This window comes from Salmo salar, chromosome 01 (assembly GCF_965601325.2).
Source record: "Salmo salar chromosome 01, fSalSal1, whole genome shotgun sequence".
In the NCBI taxonomy this organism is placed as follows: domain Eukaryota; kingdom Metazoa; phylum Chordata; class Actinopteri; order Salmoniformes; family Salmonidae; genus Salmo; species Salmo salar.
Window position 1 is genome coordinate 44,067,015 of NC_138291.1, and position 17,330 is coordinate 44,084,344.

The following is a 17,330-nucleotide window of genomic DNA, read 5'->3' on the forward strand; positions in this document are numbered from 1 at the left end:
CACACACATTCACATACACATACAGTATATATACACATATACACACACACACACTCACAGTATATGAGTAGACATCTGGATCCCAGCCATGGACTGAGGTAGCATCTCAGTGGGGATGCAAACCAGTGATGTTTATCTGTGTGAGAAGTAAAGAGAAGAAGTCCCAGTAGGAGACAGGGTTAGTAGGAGACAGGGTTAGTAGGAGACAGGGTTAGTAGGAGACAGGGCCAGTAGGAGACAGGGTTAGGGTTAGTAGGAGACAGGGTTAGGGCCAGTAGGAGACAGGGTTAGTAGGAGACAGGGTTAGTAGGAGACAGGGTTAGTAGGAGACAGGGTTAGGGTTAGTAGGAGACAGGGTTAGGGTTAGTAGGAGACAGGGTTAGTAGGAGACAGGGTTAGGGTTAGTAGGAGACAGGGTTAGGGTTAGTGGGAGACAGGGTTAGTAGGAGACAGGGTTAGTAGGAGACAGGGTTAGTAGGAGACAGGGTTAGTAGGAGACAGGGCCAGTAGGAGACAGGGTTAGGGTTAGTAGGAGACAGGGTTAGGGCCAGTAGGAGACAGGGTTAGTAGGAGACAGGGTTAGTAGGAGACAGGGTTAGTAGGAGACAGGGTTAGGGTTAGTAGGAGACAGGGTTAGTAGGAGACAGGGTTAGGGCCAGTAGGAGACAGGGTTAGGGTTAGTAGGAGACAGGGTTAGGGTTAGTAGGAGACAGGGTTAGTAGGAGACAGGGTTAGGGTGAGTAGGAGACAGGGTTAGTAGGAGACAGGGTTAGGGCCAGTAGGAGACAGGGTTAGTAGGAGACAGGGTTAGTAGGAGACAGGGTTAGTAGGAGACAGGGTTAGTAGGAGACAGGGTTAGGGCCAGTAGGAGACAGGGTTAGGGCCAGTAGGAGACAGGGTTAGTAGGAGACAGGGTTAGGGCCAGTAGGAGACAGGGTTAGTAGTAGACAGGGTTAGGGTTAGTAGGAGACAGGGTTAGTAGGAGACAGGGTTAGTAGGAGACAGGGTTAGGGCCAGTAGGAGACAGGGTTAGTAGGAGACAGGGTTAGGGTTAGTAGGAGACAGGGTTAGGGTTAGTAGGAGACAGGGTTAGTAGGAGACAGGGTTAGTAGGAGACAGGGTTAGTAGGAGACAGGGTTAGGGTTAGTAGGAGACAGGGTTAGGGTTAGTAGGAGACAGGGTTAGGGTTAGTAGGAGACAGGGTTAGTAGGAGACAGGGTTAGTAGGAGACAGGGTTAGTAGGAGACAGGGTTAGTAGGAGACAGGGTTAGGGTTAGTAGGAGACAGGGTTAGTAGGAGACAGGGTTAGGGCCAGTAGGAGACAGGGTTAGGGTTAGTAGGAGACAGGGTTAGGGTTAGTAGGAGACAGGGTTAGTAGGAGACAGGGTTAGGGTGAGTAGGAGACAGGGTTAGTAGGAGACAGGGTTAGGGCCAGTAGGAGACAGGGTTAGTAGGAGACAGGGTTAGTAGGAGACAGGGTTAGGGCCAGTAGGAGACAGGGTTAGGGCCAGTAGGAGACAGGGTTAGTAGGAGACAGGGTTAGGGCCAGTAGGAGACAGGGTTAGTAGTAGACAGGGTTAGGGTTAGTAGGAGACAGGGTTAGTAGGAGACAGGGTTAGTAGGAGACAGGGTTAGGGCCAGTAGGAGACAGGGTTAGTAGGAGACAGGGTTAGGGTTAGTAGGAGACAGGGTTAGGGTTAGTAGGAGACAGGGTTAGTAGGAGACAGGGTTAGTAGGAGACAGGGTTAGTAGGAGACAGGGTTAGGGTTAGTAGGAGACAGGGTTAGTAGGAAACAGGGTTAGTAAGAGACAGGGTTAGGGCCAGTAGGAGACAGGGTTAGTAGGAGACAGGGTTAGGGCCAGTAGGAGACAGGGTTAGTAGTAGACAGGGTTAGGGTTAGTAGGAGACAGGGTTAGTAGGAGACAGGGTTAGTAGGAGACAGGTTTAGTGCCAGTAGGAGACAGGGTTAGTAGGAGACAGGGTTAGGGTTAGTAGGAGACAGGGTTAGGGTTAGTAGGAGACAGGGTTAGTAGGAGACAGGGTTAGGGTTAGTAGGAGACAGGGTTAGTAGGAGACAGGGTTAGTAGGAGACAGGGTTAGTAGGAGACAGGGTTAGTAGGAGACAGGGTTAGGGTTAGTAGGAGGCAGGGTTAGGGTTAGTAGGAGACAGGGTTAGGGTTAGTAGGAGACAGGGTTAGTAGGAGACAGGGTTAGTAGGAGACAGGGTTAGGGTTAGTAGGAGACAGGGTTAGTAGGAAACAGGGTTAGTAAGAGACAGGGTTAGGGCCAGTAGGAGACAGGGTTAGTAGGAGACAGGGTTAGGGCCAGTAGGAGACAGGGTTAGTAGTAGACAGGGTTAGGGTTAGTAGGAGACAGGGTTAGTAGGAGACAGGGTTAGTAGGAGACAGGGTTAGGGCCAGTAGGAGACAGGGTTAGTAGGAGACAGGGTTAGGGTTAGTAGGAGACAGGGTTAGGGTTAGTAGGAGACAGGGTTAGTAGGAGACAGGGTTAGTAGGAGACAGGGTTAGTAGGAGACAGGGTTAGTAGGAGACAGGGTTAGGGTTAGTAGGAGACAGGGTTAGTAGGAGACAGGGTTAGGGCCAGTAGGAGACAGGGTTAGGGCCAGTAGGAGACAGGGTTAGTGGGAGACAGGGTTAGGGTTAGTAGGAGACAGGGTTAGTGGGAGACAGGGTTAGGGCCAGTAGGAGACAGGGTTAGTGGGAGACAGGGTTAGGGTTAGTAGGAGAAAGGCTTAGTAGGAAACAGGGTTAGTAAGAGACAGGGTTAGGGCCAGTAGGAGACAGGGTTGGGTTAGTAGGAGACAGGGTTAGGGTTAGTGGGAGACAGGGTTAGTGGGAGACAGGGTTAGGGCCAGTAGGAGACAGGGTTAGTGGGAGACAGGGTTAGGGTTAGTAGGAGACAGGGTTAGGGTTAGTGGGAGACAGGGTTAGTGGGAGACAGGGTTAGGGCCAGTAGGAGACAGGGTTAGTGGGAGACAGGGTTAGTGGGAGACAGGGTTAGTAGGAGACAGGGTTAGGGTTAGTGGGAGACAGGGTTAGGGTTAGTGGGAGACAGGGTTAGTAGGAGACAGGGTTAGGGTTAGTAGGAGACAGGGTTAGTAGGAGACAGGGTTAGGGCCAGTAGGAGACAGGGTTAGTAGGAGACAGGGTTAGGGGCAGTAGGAGACAGTGCCAGTAGGAGACAGGGTTAGGGTTAGTGGGAGACAGGGTTAGGGTTAGTGGGAGACAGGGTTAGGGTTAGTGGGAGACAGGGTTAGTGGGAGACAGGGTTAGGGCCAGTAGGAGACAGGGTTAGTGGGAGACAGGGTTAGTAGGAGACAGGGTTAGGGCCAGTAGGAGACAGGGTTAGTGGGAGACAGGGTTAGTAGGAGACATGGTTAGGGCCAGTAGGAGACAGGGTTAGTAGGAGACAGGGTTAGTAGGAGACAGGGTTAGGGTTAGTAGGAGACAGGGTTAGGGCCAGTAGGAGACAGGGTTAGTAGGAGACAGGGTTAGGGGCAGTAGGAGACAGTGCCAGTAGGAGACAGGGTTAGGGTTAGTAGGAGACAGGGTTAGGGGCAGTGGGAGACAGGGTTAGTAGGAGACAGGGTTAGTAGGACACAGGGTTAGTAGGAGACAGGGTTAGTAGGAGACAGGGTTAGGGTTAGTAGGAGACAGGGTTAGGGTTAGTAGGAAACAGGGTTAGGGTTAGTAGGAGACAGGGTTAGGGTTAGTAGGAAACAAGGTTAATAGGAGACAGGGTTAGGGCCAGTAGGAGACAGGGTTAGGGTTAGTAGGAGAAAGGGTTAGTAGGAGACAGGGTTAGGGTTAGTAGGAGACAGGGTTAGTAGGAGACAGGGTTAGGGTTAGTAGGAGACAGGGTTAGGGTTAGTAGGAGACAGGGTTAGTAGGAGACAGGGTTAGTAGGAGACAGGGTTAGTAGGAGACAGGGTTAGTAGGAGACAGGGTTGGGTTAGTGGGAGACAGGGTTAGGGTTAGTAGGAGACAGGGTTAGGGTTAGTAGGAGACAGGGTTAGTAGGAGACAGGGTTAGTAGGAGACAGGGTTAGGGTTAGTTGGAGACAGGGTTAGTGGGAGACAGGGTTAGGGTTAGTAGGAGACAGGGTTAGTAGGAGACAGGGTTAGGGTTAGTTGGAGACAGGGTTAGTGGGAGACAGGGTTAGTAGGAGACAGGGTTAGGGTTAGTGGGAGACAGGGTTAGGGTTAGTAGGAGACAGGGTTAGGCTTAGTAGGAGACAGGGTTAGGGTTAGTAGGAGACAGGGTTAGGGTTAGTAGGAGACAGGGTTAGGGCCAGTAGGAGACAGGGTTAGTAGGAGACAGGGTTAGTAGGAGACAGGGTTAAGGTTAGTAGGAGACAGGGTTAGTAGGAGACAGGGTTAGGGTTAGTAGGAGACAGGGTTAGGGTTAGTAGGAGACAGGGTTAGTAGGAGACAGGGTTAGGGCCAATAGGAGACAGGGTTAGGGCCAGTAGGAGACAGGGCCAGTAGGAGACAGGGTTAGTAAGAGACAGGGTTAGTGCCAGTAGAAGACAGGGTTAGTAGGAGACAGGGTTAGGGCCAGTAGGAAACAGGATTAGTAAGAGACAGGGTTAGGGCCAGTAGGAGACAGGGTTAGTAGGAGACAGGGTTAGTAGGAGACAGGGTTAGTAGGAGACAGGGTTAGGGCCAGTAGGAGGCAGCGTTAGTAGGAGGCAGGGTTAGGGCCAGTATGAGACAGGGTTCGTAGGAGACAGGGTTAGGGCCAGTAGGAGACAGGGTTAGGGTTAGTAGGAGACAGGGTTAGGGTTAGTAGGAAACAGGGTTAGGGTTAGTAGGAGACAGGGTTAGGGTTAGTAGGAAACAAGGTTAGTAGGAGACAGGGTTAGGGCCAGTAGGAGACAGGGTTAGGGTTAGTAGGAGACAGGGTTAGTAGGAGACAGGGTTAGGGTTAGTAGGAGACAGGGTTAGTAGGAGACAGGGTTAGTATGAGACAGGGTTGGGTTAGTGGGAGACAGGGTTAGGGTTAGTAGGAGACAGGGTTAGGGTTAGTAGGAGACAGGGTTAGTAGGAGACAGGGTTAGTAGGAGACAGGGTTAGGGTTAGTTGGAGACAGGGTTAGTGGGAGACAGGGTTAGTAGGAGACAGGGTTAGGGTTAGTGGGAGACAGGGTTAGGGTTAGTAGGAGACAGGGTTAGGGTTAGTAGGAGACAGGGTTAGTAGGAGACAGGGTTAGGGTTAGTAGGAGACAGGGTTAGGGCCAGTAGGAGACAGGGTTAGGGTTAGTAGGAGACAGGGTTAGGGTTATTAGGAGACAGGGTTAGGGTTAGTAGGAGACAGGGTTAGTGTTAGTAGGAGACAGGGTTAGGGCCAGTAGGAGACAGGGTTAGGGTTAGTAGGAGACAGGGTTAGGGTTAGTAGGAGACAGGGTTAGGGCCAGTAGGAGACAGGGTGGGTAGGAGACAGGGTTAGGGCCAGTAGGAGACAGGGTTAGGGTTAGTAGGAGACAGGGTTAGGGTTAGTAGGAGACAGGGTTAGGGTTAGTAAGAGACAGGGTTAGGGTTAGTAGGAGACAGGGTTAGGGTTAGTAGGAGACAGGGTTAGGGTTAGTAGGAGACAGGGTTAGTAGGAGACAGGGTTAGTAGGAGACAGGGTTAGGGTTAGTTGGAGACAGGGTTAGTGGGAGACAGGGTTAGGGTTAGTAGGAGACAGGGTTAGTAGGAGACAGGGTTAGGGTTAGTTGGAGACAGGGTTAGTAGGAGACAGGGTTAGTAGGAGACAGGGTTAGGGTTAGTAGGAGACAGGGTTAGGGTTAGTGGGAGACAGGGTTAGGGTTAGTAGGAGACAGGGTTAGGCTTAGTAGGAGACAGGGTTAGGGTTAGTAGGAGACAGGGTTAGGGTTAGTAGGAGACAGGGTTAGGGCCAGTAGGAGACAGGGTTAGTAGGAGACAGGGTTAGTAGGAGACAGGGTTAAGGTTAGTAGGAGACAGGGTTAGTAGGAGACAGGGTTAGGGTTAGTAGGAGACAGGGTTAGGGTTAGTAGGAGACAGGGTTAGTAGGAGACAGGGTTAGGGCCAATGGGAGACAGGGTTAGGGCCAGTAGGAGACAGGGCCAGTAGGAGACAGGGTTAGTAAGAGACAGGGTTAGTGCCAGTAGAAGACAGGGTTAGTAGGAGACAGGGTTAGGGCCAGTAGGAAACAGGATTAGTAAGAGACAGGGTTAGGGCCAGTAGGAGACAGGGTTAGTAGGAGACAGGGTTAGTAGGAGACAGGGTTAGGGCCAGTAGGAGGCAGCGTTAGTAGGAGGCAGGGTTAGGGCCAGTATGAGACAGGGTTCGTAGGAGACAGGGTTAGGGCCAGTATGAGACAGGGTTAGGGTTAGTAGGAGACAGGGTTAGGGTTAGTAGGAAACAGGGTTAGGGTTAGTAGGAGACAGGGTTAGTAGGAGACAGGGTTAGGGCCAGTAGGAGACAGGGTTAGGGTTAGTAGGAGACAGGGTTAGGGTTAGTAGGAGACAGGGTTAGTAGGAGACAGGGTTAGTAGGAGACAGGGTTGGGTTAGTGGGAGACAGGGTTAGGGTTAGTAGGAGACAGGGTTAGGGTTAGTAGGAGACAGGGTTAGTAGGAGACAGGGTTAGTAGGAGACAGGGTTAGGGTTAGTTGGAGACAGGGTTAGTGGGAGACAGGGTTAGTAGGAGACAGGGTTAGGGTTAGTGGGAGACAGGGTTAGGGTTAGTAGGAGACAGGGTTAGGGTTAGTAGGAGACAGGGTTAGTAGGAGACAGGGTTAGGGTTAGTAGGAGACAGGGTTAGGGCCAGTAGGAGACAGGGTTAGGGTTAGTAGGAGACAGGGTTAGGGTTATTAGGAGACAGGGTTAGGGTTAGTAGGGAGACAGGGTTAGTGTTAGTAGGAGACAGGGTTAGGGCCAGTAGGAGACAGGGTTAGGGTTAGTAGGAGACAGGGTTAGGGTTAGTAGGAGACAGGGTTAGGGCCAGTAGGAGACAGGGTGGGTAGGAGACAGGGTTAGGGCCAGTAGGAGACAGGGTTAGGGCCAGTAGGAGACAGGGTTAGGGTTAGTAGGAGACAGGGTTAGGGTTAGTAGGAGACAGGGTTAGGGTTAGTAAGAGACAGGGTTAGGGTTAGTAGGAGACAGGGTTAGGGTTAGTAGGAGACAGGGTTAGGGTTAGTAAGAGACAGGGTTAGGGTTAGTAGGAGACAGGGTTAGGGCCAGTAGGAGACAGGGTTAGTAGGAGACAGGGTTAGGGTTAGTAGGAAACAGGGTTAGGGTTAGTAGGAGACAGGGTTAGTAGGAAACAGGGTTAGGGTTAGTAGGAGACAGGGTTAGTAGGAGACAGGGTTAGTAGGAGACAGGGTTAGTAGGAGACAGGGTTAGGGTTAGTAGGAAACAGGGTTAGGGTTAGTAGGAAACAGGGTTAGTAGGAAACAGGGTTAGGGTTAGTAGGAGACATGAGGCAGCGGTAGTAGTCATGTCTTGGAGATGTCATGGCTGTGAATATGTGGTCACCTGTAACATCCACCCTCCCCACCTCCCGTATAACATGGACGCCTTCATAACCTGGGTTCTGTCCACACACCTTGGTCAGACGTGGAGGCTCGCACACTTACAGTATACGCTTTCTTTCTCTGCGACACTCTCTCTCTCTCTCTGTCTGGTCCAGTGGGCCTGTGGTGCAGGTGAAACCCAACCTGGTCCAGTCCAAAACCCTGGAGTCCTGCCGGGGTCACAAGTGCCATGAGTTTATCACTTCCTTTCTCTTTTCTCCTCTCCTACTCTCATCTTCCCCCTCTTCTTCTTTATCTCTTTCCCACCAAAGGATTGGCTTTATTGGCCTCCTCCTCTTCCTTTCCTCCCCCCCCCCCCCTCTCTCTCTCCACTAGCAGTTTGTCAAGGAAATAATGTTTTATATCTGAATGGATTTACAGTACTCTTATTACTTTTCCCTGTCGTTGACTTTTTTAAAAATCTATCACTTTAAAGTGTGCATGTCTCCTGGAATTATTGTCTAACTTTATGAGCGCTGATAAGACGATAAGGCCGTAATCCATTGCTGTACAGCGGACATCCAGTAAAGATGTCACTCTATCTACATGTATTCAAGTCGTTAACTAGCTCTACGCTAAGCGATTTGGTCAGTACAGTAACGTAGTGATTTATCCAGGCAATCTCTCAGCGGATGTTAGAGGAACCATTTTGTTTTGGTCTCTCCCTTCCTGCTCTGATGAGCGATTTGGTCCTCCCTAGCTGGGGCTCTGATTGGGTGCTGCCCTGCCCTCTGAGTTCCATGTTGTATCATTTTAGGTTAGAAAGCTGATCTGCCCTTAACCTCATGTACCGATGCTCTGGACTTGTGCCGTCTTTATGATCTCCCTCATTAAAATTAACTGTCTGGCTGTAAAAAAAAAAAGATTTCCTTTTAATGCTGCCTTCTGGATTCTCTTATGCACTTCAGATCTCAGATGATGGATAACCAGCAGAGGCTGACTCTCTTTGGGTCGCTGTCTTCTTTCTCTTTCTCTCTCTCTTCCTCTCTTTCTGCCTCTCCCTCTCTCTCTCTCGCCCTCTCTCTCTCTCTCTCTATCTCTCTCTATCTTTCTCTCTCTCTCCCTCTCTTTCTGCCTCTCTCTCTCTTTCTGCCTCTCTCTCTCCCGATTTTTCTCCACCACTCATTTACTCTTTCCACCTCTCTCGTTTATTTCCTGTTCTGTCAGGGCTCTTTACACTCTGTCATACACGAAGGTGTAAGCTAACAGACCAGGAATGGGACTCTGGGACTGGCTCTATAGCGAACTGTCCACATAGATACTAACAAACAACCACTATCTGACGCTAAGCTATTAAAGCATTTACGATGGAGAACATGACGTATTTTCTAATCTTAGATGTAATAAATATAGGGCTCTGGAACTATTTACATCATAAAACCATCATATTTATTATTTACAATGAATATTTTGGATAGAAGGGGTTTGAAGTGCTAAATGTCATTTATGATAGAGTGCCTCCTCTCCTCCCCTCCTCTCCTCCCCTCCTCTCCTCTCTCCCCTCCTCTCCTCCCCTCCTCTCCTCTCCTCTCTCCTCACCTCTCCTCCCCTCCTCTCCTCTCTCCTCACCTCTCCTCTCCTCACCTCTCCTCTCCTTCTCTCCTCACCACTCCTCTCCTTCTCTCCTCTCTCCTCACCTCTCCTCTCCTTCTCTCTACCCGACTCCTCATCTAAACTCCTCTCCCTCTCCTCTCCTCTCCTTCTCTCTACCCGACTCCTCATCTAAACTCCTCTCTCCTCACCTCTCCTCTCCTTCTCTCTACCCGACTCCTCATCTAAACTCCTCTCCTCTCTCCTCACCTCTCCTCTCCTTCTCTCTACCCGACTCCTCATCTAAACTCCTCTCCTCTCTCCTCACCTCTCCTCTCCTTCTCTCTACCCGACTCCTCATCTAAACTCCTCTCCTCACCTCTCCTCTCCTTCTCTCTACCCGACTCCTCATCTAAACTCCTCTCCTCTCCTTCTCTCTACCCGACTCCTCATCTAAACTCCTCTCCTCTCCTTCTCTCTACCCGACTCCTCATCTAAACTCCTCTCCCTCACCTCTCCTCTCCTTCTCTCTACCCGACTTCTCATCTAAACTACATCTCTCCTCTCCTCACCTCTCCTCTCCTTCTCTCTACCCGACTTCTCATCTAAACTCCTCTCCTCTCTCCTCACCTCTCCTCTCCTTCTCTCTACCCGACTCCTCATCTAAACTCCTCTCCTCTCTCTCGTTCCCTACCCCCCTTCCCTCTTCTCTCGTCCCCTACTCCCCCCTCCCCTCTCCTCTCCTCCCACCCCTTTCTCCTCTCCTCTCGCATAGGGAATACCCAACACAATTTAACAAGGCCAAATTTAAAAGACTCCTTTTAAAAGAGCGGCCTGCCCTTTTAAAATCAGGCCCATCAAACCTCTTGCCTTTTGATCAACCCAATAACCCTTGCCCCTTCCCATCGGCATTTCTTTTAAATTATTATGTGTGTTTGCTTGCTTGCGTGCGTGTGTGCGTGCGTGAGTGCGTGTGTGCGTGCGTGCGTGCGTGTGTGTGTGTGTGCTTGGATTTCTGACTCTATGTATTGGCCACTGAGAGGCTTTGTAGCCACCGGTCGGCCATATTGGCACTCCTCAGAAGAAGCAGTCCTCCACAGGAATGAATGGAATTCTACAGTATTTCACAAAAAAAATTTCAAGGACAAAATGACGTCTATCTAAGTATTTTTGTTGTTGTAGTGGGGACAGTAACATTAGAACGTTATACTATAAGGATCTTTAGGGTTATTTTTTGTTTTGTTTGTTTAGCTCGCATAATACAATTTACAAGTATGCAGGTGTCTGTAATAGAATAAATGTGGCAAAAACAAATGTAGACATTAATAAATGCGTTTCTATAGCTTCTAAAATCTTTTTTATAATGGTGGGGGAGTGTCAAGATGGAGGTGCAGTGACTTCAAAACAGCGGCACCTGTCAGTCATCTAGTTTATATATAAATGAATTGGTTGGTCCCCAAGCCCCGGTCCCCATTACCTCTGGGGTACGTTGGGGGACACAGCCCCTGGTCCATGTTGCCCTGTTTGGCCCTGAAACACTGCTGATTCTGCCTATATAGGCCCCGATGGGCTCTGGTCAAAACTAGTGCACTGTAAAGGGACTAGGGTGCCATATGAGACGCAGCCTAGGATCTGTGTCTTTTTATAGGGAGGTTGGGGTCAGGTGGTTGGGGTGGAGAGGTGAAGGGGTGGAGGATTATTTAACCCTGAATGCTATTCTCCAGTCTGTGGTGCTTCTGTGAGCCTAATCTGCCCTGGCCTTCACCCCTCACCTGGCCAGTCTCATGGTGAAGCTCCCAGGCTTGTAAAACTGGGCCAAGGCCAGAAAGAGTGGAGGGGGGGGGGGGCCTTGGGAGTGGAGAATTGACTACTGTCAAAGTAGGGGAGAGGAGGGGAGTAGAGAGGGGAAGTGACTGTCGATGAACTCCCACATCTCATCACCTCTGAGTACATCTCGTCCGGTTCTGGCCCGGGAAGAGAGGGAGGGAGAGAGGGATGCTGGGAGTGTGATGTTTTAAAGAAGCCCCTGGGCTTTCCTCTGGTTCCTGTTCTGTCTGTCTGTCTGTCTGCTGAGTTTACGACGCCAAGCCGGCTGCTCCTGGCTCCAAGGATCCAAGGCCGAGAGGGTCCGCCAGAGCAGAGTCACTTGCTGACGCCAGCTTATCTCGCTCTTTACCAGTCGACCAAAACGCTCAGCGCTCAGCGTTTCGTCTGGCTCACATTAACACTGGAAGCTCCGTGTCTACTTCAGAAAGCTGCTTATTTACTCTACAGAACCTTGCCTTGTCAAACTCGATATTCTCCTGCAGGGCAAATGACGATCGTCATGATCAGTATTAGTCATCTCAGCACTTCTTCACGTTGATCGTGAAAGGCAAGGCAACACTAGTAGGTAGTCGCCCACAGGCCTCCTCTCCTCTGGTTTCTATTTCTGTGGTCCTCCCCATTATCTCTCCTCCTCCTCTCTACTCGAGGCTTCTTTCTCCTCCAGGGCCATTGCCTCCTCTCTCTGGTCGTCCTCCCCATTATCTCTCCTACTTCCTCTCCTATTGAGGCTTGTAGCTTCCCTCCCCATTATCTCTCCCTCCCTGAGCCTAGCTGTTTGGTCCTGGTTTTATGGCAGGGTAGAGAAGGGCCATGAGGAAATGAGCTGACCCCGGGGTCAGGGGGCTGAGACCGGACCATGGCCCTACCACCTCTACCCTGCTCTCTCCATCTCTGTCTCCGATCCACCTCTGTGTCTCTCTCTCACTCCACCTCTCCCCCAACCCCCCGACCCGAACTGGCTCTGAGAGAGAGATGAGAGAGGCGAGAGAGAAAGGGAGAGAGAGGGATCGGGGGTTACTAAGGGACAGGACCCCTTCAAGCCTTGACCCTGGACTCATATGCCTTTAATTAAGCTCGATTTGAATTTGTTTACAAGCCCCACTGGTCTTAAATCTTCTGGGTGTGCCCCCACCCTACGGCACCCCAATTCCCCCATACATCCCTCCAACACCGCCCTCCTTTCTTTCATAGTCCCCCTTTTCTTCCACTCCTTTTCTTCTTGTCTTTAATATGGTGTTGGACGTCTGTGTATTACTCTGTTTTAACCTGGGCTCAGCCACGGGTTACAAGCTATTGGGGAATCCACCAAATAGGATTTTGGGGACACTCACTGTAAGATGTTAATGTGTTGACGATATGAGGTCTGCTCACCGCACTAAACCTCACCCGTCCTCACTCTTCTCCAACCTCCTCTTCCTCCCCTGTTATCACCCCTACTCCTCTCCCTCTCCTCCCCCCTCCTCCTCTCCTCTCCCCCTTCTTACTCTTTTCCCCCTCCTCTCCTCACCCATCCTCCCCTGTTAGGACCCGTGGCCCTTTATGGCTACATCAGGCACCCGCCTGGACGACTTACTGCTGACCTCATGACCTACCATTGAAAGCCGTACGAGGAGAGAATCTTTCTCTTCTTCCTCCCAGACTCCTCTCCACTATGTCTCCGTCGCTGAGCCCTCTTCTGTCTCGCGTTGTCTTTCTTTCCTCAGTCTTCCTGTTGTTTGTCATAACAATTGTAATGCTCAGGGGTGCTTTTGTTAAGTTAATGTGCTGATTTGTGATTCTGTTCACTGTGCCATCATTTCATTGGTCTATGAGTCTCTTCCCAAAATATAGAATGTATAACCCTAACCCTTCCGAACCATCCTCTCAATAATACCCCAGCCTTGATGGCCCCCAACCCACCCCTGTTTACAGCTCTCACGCCCCCAGCCTCGCCAATGCACTGCAGCCCTCAGCCATCCCCTCACCAAAACCCCAGCCCTTACCGCACACCTCTCTGTATCCGCTCACTTCCACCGGTTGTATCATGTAAAAGATTTACACAGAGCTCAGACGTCTTTATTAGGGGGTTTAGCAGCATGTTTAGTGCAACACAAAATCCCATCCACTGCTTCTATCATATTAAAACATTTACACGTAACCCAGGAGCTGTTACAATGCTTCTTACTAGCGTGTTAGCAGCATTCAGAGCTAGCTACGTAAAGCTTGGTCCTGGTCCTGGTGCTGGGGAGTTGAGGGGCTAATTGGATATAGGCTGGGTTAAGTAAATGTTTGACTTCTCCTCTGGGCTGGAGGGACCTGTGGTTAGGAGTGGAGGGAGGGAGGCTTGGAGGGAGTGAGAGAGGGAGGAGAGTAAATGGATAAGTGTGGACATTTACATGATAATTAGGACGATGATGTCCCTTTTGAAATCAATCTATGACATGCATGTAATCAATATTCCAAGACGAGAGTTTCTCAGGGACCAGCCCTGTCACTTCTCCAACTAAGCTGTTCCTAATATTTGCTGTACTCAGTGCGTATTGCATTTTGTTCTAATGAAATGTCGTCTGTCAGGTTTCAGATCCAGAGAGGCACCAGTGATCCACACAACTACAAGAGCCTCGCTGACTGCTTTAGAACTGTCTTCCGCAATGAAGGGTAAGTGTACTGCCAGCCTGTAGACATGTCCACCTTGTTTTAACCTTAATCGCACACGGTATAGCTAGTCTTCCTGTACTCAGCACAGTTGAGGCATTCAATGTATACCCTCATGTTTCCCTCTAAAACAGGTATGTGTTCCTATGTTATTTAGTGTGTAGACAAATAACATGGCAAGGTGCCACCTGGTGGGAGTTTAACTGAAACGATGGTGACCTCTAGTATAAATGATCGTTGATGTTTTTCAATCGTTTTTTGTTGTTGTTGTCTGTATTCTGATTTCCCTGTTAGCATTTTTCGACGTGAATCTTGTTCTGGAGGCAGCTCTGCAGAGTGGTCACTAGCTGGCACAGCCACAAAGTCATAACATCTGATTTTAAACCTAACCTTAACCACACTGCTAACCCTAATGCCTAACCTTGAATACATTTTAGTTTTCATGAATTTTTTCAATATAGCCAATGTTGACTTTGCAGCTGGCCATCGGTGTATTCAGACCCCTTGACTTTTTCCACATTTTGTTATGTTAATCTACAGACAATACCCCATAATGACAAAGCAAAAACTGTTTTTTTTAGAAATGTTTGCAAAAAAAAATAAAAAAATACTACTTCAATATCACATTTTATGTAAGTATTCAGACCCTTTTCTCAGTACTTTGTTGAAGCACCTTTGGCAACAATTACAGCCTTGAGTCTTCTTGGGTATGACGCTACAAGCTTGGCACACCTGTATTTGGGGAGTTTGTCCTAATCTTCTCTGCAGATCCTCTCAAGCTCTGTCAGGTTGGATGGGGAGCGTTGCTGCACAGCTATTTTCAGGTCTCTCCAGAGATGTTCGATCGGGTTCAAGTCCGTGCTCTGGCTGGGCCACTCAAGGACATTCAGAGACTTGTCCTGAAGCCACTCCTGCGTTGTCTTGGCTGTCTGCTTAGGGTCGTTGTCCTGTTGGAAGGTGAACCTTCGCCCCAGTCTGAGGCCCTGAGCGCTCTGGAGCAGGTTTTCATCATGGATCTCTCATCAGACCAGAGAATCTTGTTTCTCATGGTCTGCGAGTCCTTTAGGTGCCTTTTGGCAAATTCCAAGCGGGCTGTCATGTGTTTTTCACTGAAGAGTGGCTTCTGTCTGGCCACTCTACCATAAAGGCCTGATTGGGGGAGTGCTGCAGAGATGGATGCACCTGAGCTCAATTTCAAGTCTCATAGCAAAGGGTCTGAATACTTATGTAAATAATGTATTTCTGTTATTATTTGTAATACATTTTCAAAAATGTCTAAAACTGTTTTCACTTGGTCGTTATGGGGTATTGTGTGTAGATTTCTGAGGAAAACAAGTGATTTAATCAAGTTTACAATAAGCCTCTAACGTAACAAATGTGTAAAAAGTCAAGGGGTCTGAATCCTTTCCGAAGGCACTGTATCTAAGGGGAAATCACTCAGTTCTGCCTCCAGGACAAGACTCGTGGCAATAAATGCCAACCTGCTGTTCATTAGGGAGGTTATCCAACATTTAGTTCTATTTCTAACAGAGAGGTAAGTAAATGCTCGGTATCGAGTGCCGTTTTGCTACATTTTCAGTAAGAAGAACTCACTCTGAAATACTCTCACTCTGAAATAATACAACACATGGGGCTTCTCTCTTCCTCTCACTCGCCATCCCTCTGGTAAAAGTGTCTCTCTCGCTCTTTCTCTCTTTCTCTGGTGAAAGGGTTTTTCTCCCTCCCCTCTGGTCCTGTGACAAGGCAGTGAGACGGAGACAGTGTACAGAGCCAGGTGAAAGTGTGTGCCACTCAGCCTGTTTATGGACAGCCGACAGCTTTATAGTGGATATAAAATTGATGTGTGAGCGCGTGTGTGTGCTGAGAGGCTGCCCGGTGACAGTTGGGGAACTTCTTTGCTGGCTAACAGCCCACAAACCCTGCTACTGTTGGGTGTGTGTGTGTGTGTGTGTGTGTGTGTGTGTGTGTGTGTGTGTGTGTGTGTGTGTGTGTGTGTGTGTGTGTGTGTGTGTCAAATCAAATACATTCAAATCAAATTGTATTTGTCACATGCGCCGAATACAACAGGTGTAGACCTGACAGTGAAATGCTTACTTACAAGCCCTTAACCAACAATGCAGTTTTAACAAAAAATAAGAGTTAAGAAAATATTTGCAAAATAAACTCAAGTTTAAAAAGTAACACAACAACATTAACGAGGCTATATACAGGGGGTACCGGTACCGAGTCAGTGTGCGGCGGTACAGGTTAGTTGAGGTCATATGTAGGGGAGAAGTGACTACGCATAGATAATAAACAGCAAGTAGCAGCAGTCAATACAAAATAGTGCGGGTTTAGTCCCAGGCTCTTTAGCTTAGTGATGAGCTTTGAGGCCCCTATGGTGTGTGCGCTCACGCTCGTGCGCGTGCGTGGGTGAGTGTGTTTGAGTATGTGTCTGTATTACTGTTATTTCGACTTCTCACTTTATCTACTTGTAAATAACCATTTGATGACATAGCACATTTCATAGTACATACCGTTACTGCTAGTTTTACTCCTACTTTTATACTTTTAAATATGTGTTTACCACTTACCTTATTGTGTTACTGTTGTTACTTTTTTGCTCTATATTTTTGATATTTCACTGTTGAGAGGTAGCATGCAGGTAGGCATGTCATTATATTGCACCATTTACACCCCGCTGTATCCTGTGTAGAGGTTTTCTAAACTTGGATTTGATGTCATTTTGATTTGATTAGATTTAGTTTTTACGGTAAGGATGCTTGGCATTTCAGGAGACACGGGTGTAAGAAGGGAATGCACCAGTGCTATGTCTCTGGAAATATTCAGCCAGGAGGGCTGTACTGCTCAGAAATGGCATCCCAGCAAGCAGGGCTCACCTGCTGGGCAACAGGAGATGCAATTCAGCCATTACAGGAAACAGGCCTTCAAGTTGGTGGTTGAAAATATTACTGGTATGCTGGGTATTTGGTGTCATTGATGCAGAGAGTATCTGCCTCTCAGCCAGCTAGGAGTGACGCAATAAAACATGCCATTAAGATGACTTTGTCAGTATACCCGCATCAGTCAGCCTGCTGTCCACAGCTCCTATACATGCTACTCCACCACGTGGGCATCTGTCCTCCCCACCTGTGGTCTGATGTTCCTCAGTCAGCCTGCTGTCCTCTGCTCCTTACAGGCTTGGCATTCTGGGCCTATTCTGATTGAACCAGCGATCAGACTATCTGCATTTTCAGCTAATTACAGTTGAAGTTGGAAGTTTACATACACCTTAGCCAAATACATTTGAACTCAGTTTTTCACAATTCCTGACATTTAATCCTTGTAAAAATTCCCTGTCTTAGGTCAGTTAGGATCACCACTTTATTTTAAGAATGTGACATGTCAGAATAATAGTAGAGAGTGATTTATTTCAGCTTTTCTTTCTTTCATCACATTCCCAGTGGGTCAGAAGTTTACATACACTCAATTAGTATTTGCTAGCATTGCCTTGAAATTGTTTAACTTAGGTCAAACGTTTCGGGTAGCCTTCCACAAGCTTCCCATAATAAGTTGGGTGAATTTTGGCCGATTCCTCCTGACAGAGCTGGTGTAACTTAGTCAGGTTTGTAGACCTCCTTGCACGCACACACTTTTTCAGTTCTGCCCACAAATTTTCTATAGGATTGAGGTCAGGGCTTTGTGATGGCCACTCCAATACCTTGACTTTGTTGTCCTTAAGCCATTTTTCCACAACTTTGGAAGTGTGCTTGTGGTCATTGTCCATTTGGAAGACCCATTT

General features: G+C 48.8%; 1 protein-coding gene across 3 annotated transcripts in view; it reads left to right on the top strand.

Annotated features, from left to right (window-relative positions):
- Positions 1-17,330, top strand: part of slc25a21 (solute carrier family 25 member 21) — a 209,440-nt gene that overhangs the window by 149,106 nt on the left and 43,004 nt on the right. For all 3 annotated transcript variants that reach the window (XM_045717979.2, XM_014197922.3, XM_045717980.2), the window contains exon 4: positions 13,469-13,552. In XM_045717979.2, the coding sequence (XP_045573935.1) occupies positions 13,469-13,552 (84 nt within the window). The remainder of the gene's footprint in view (positions 1-13,468; positions 13,553-17,330) is intronic.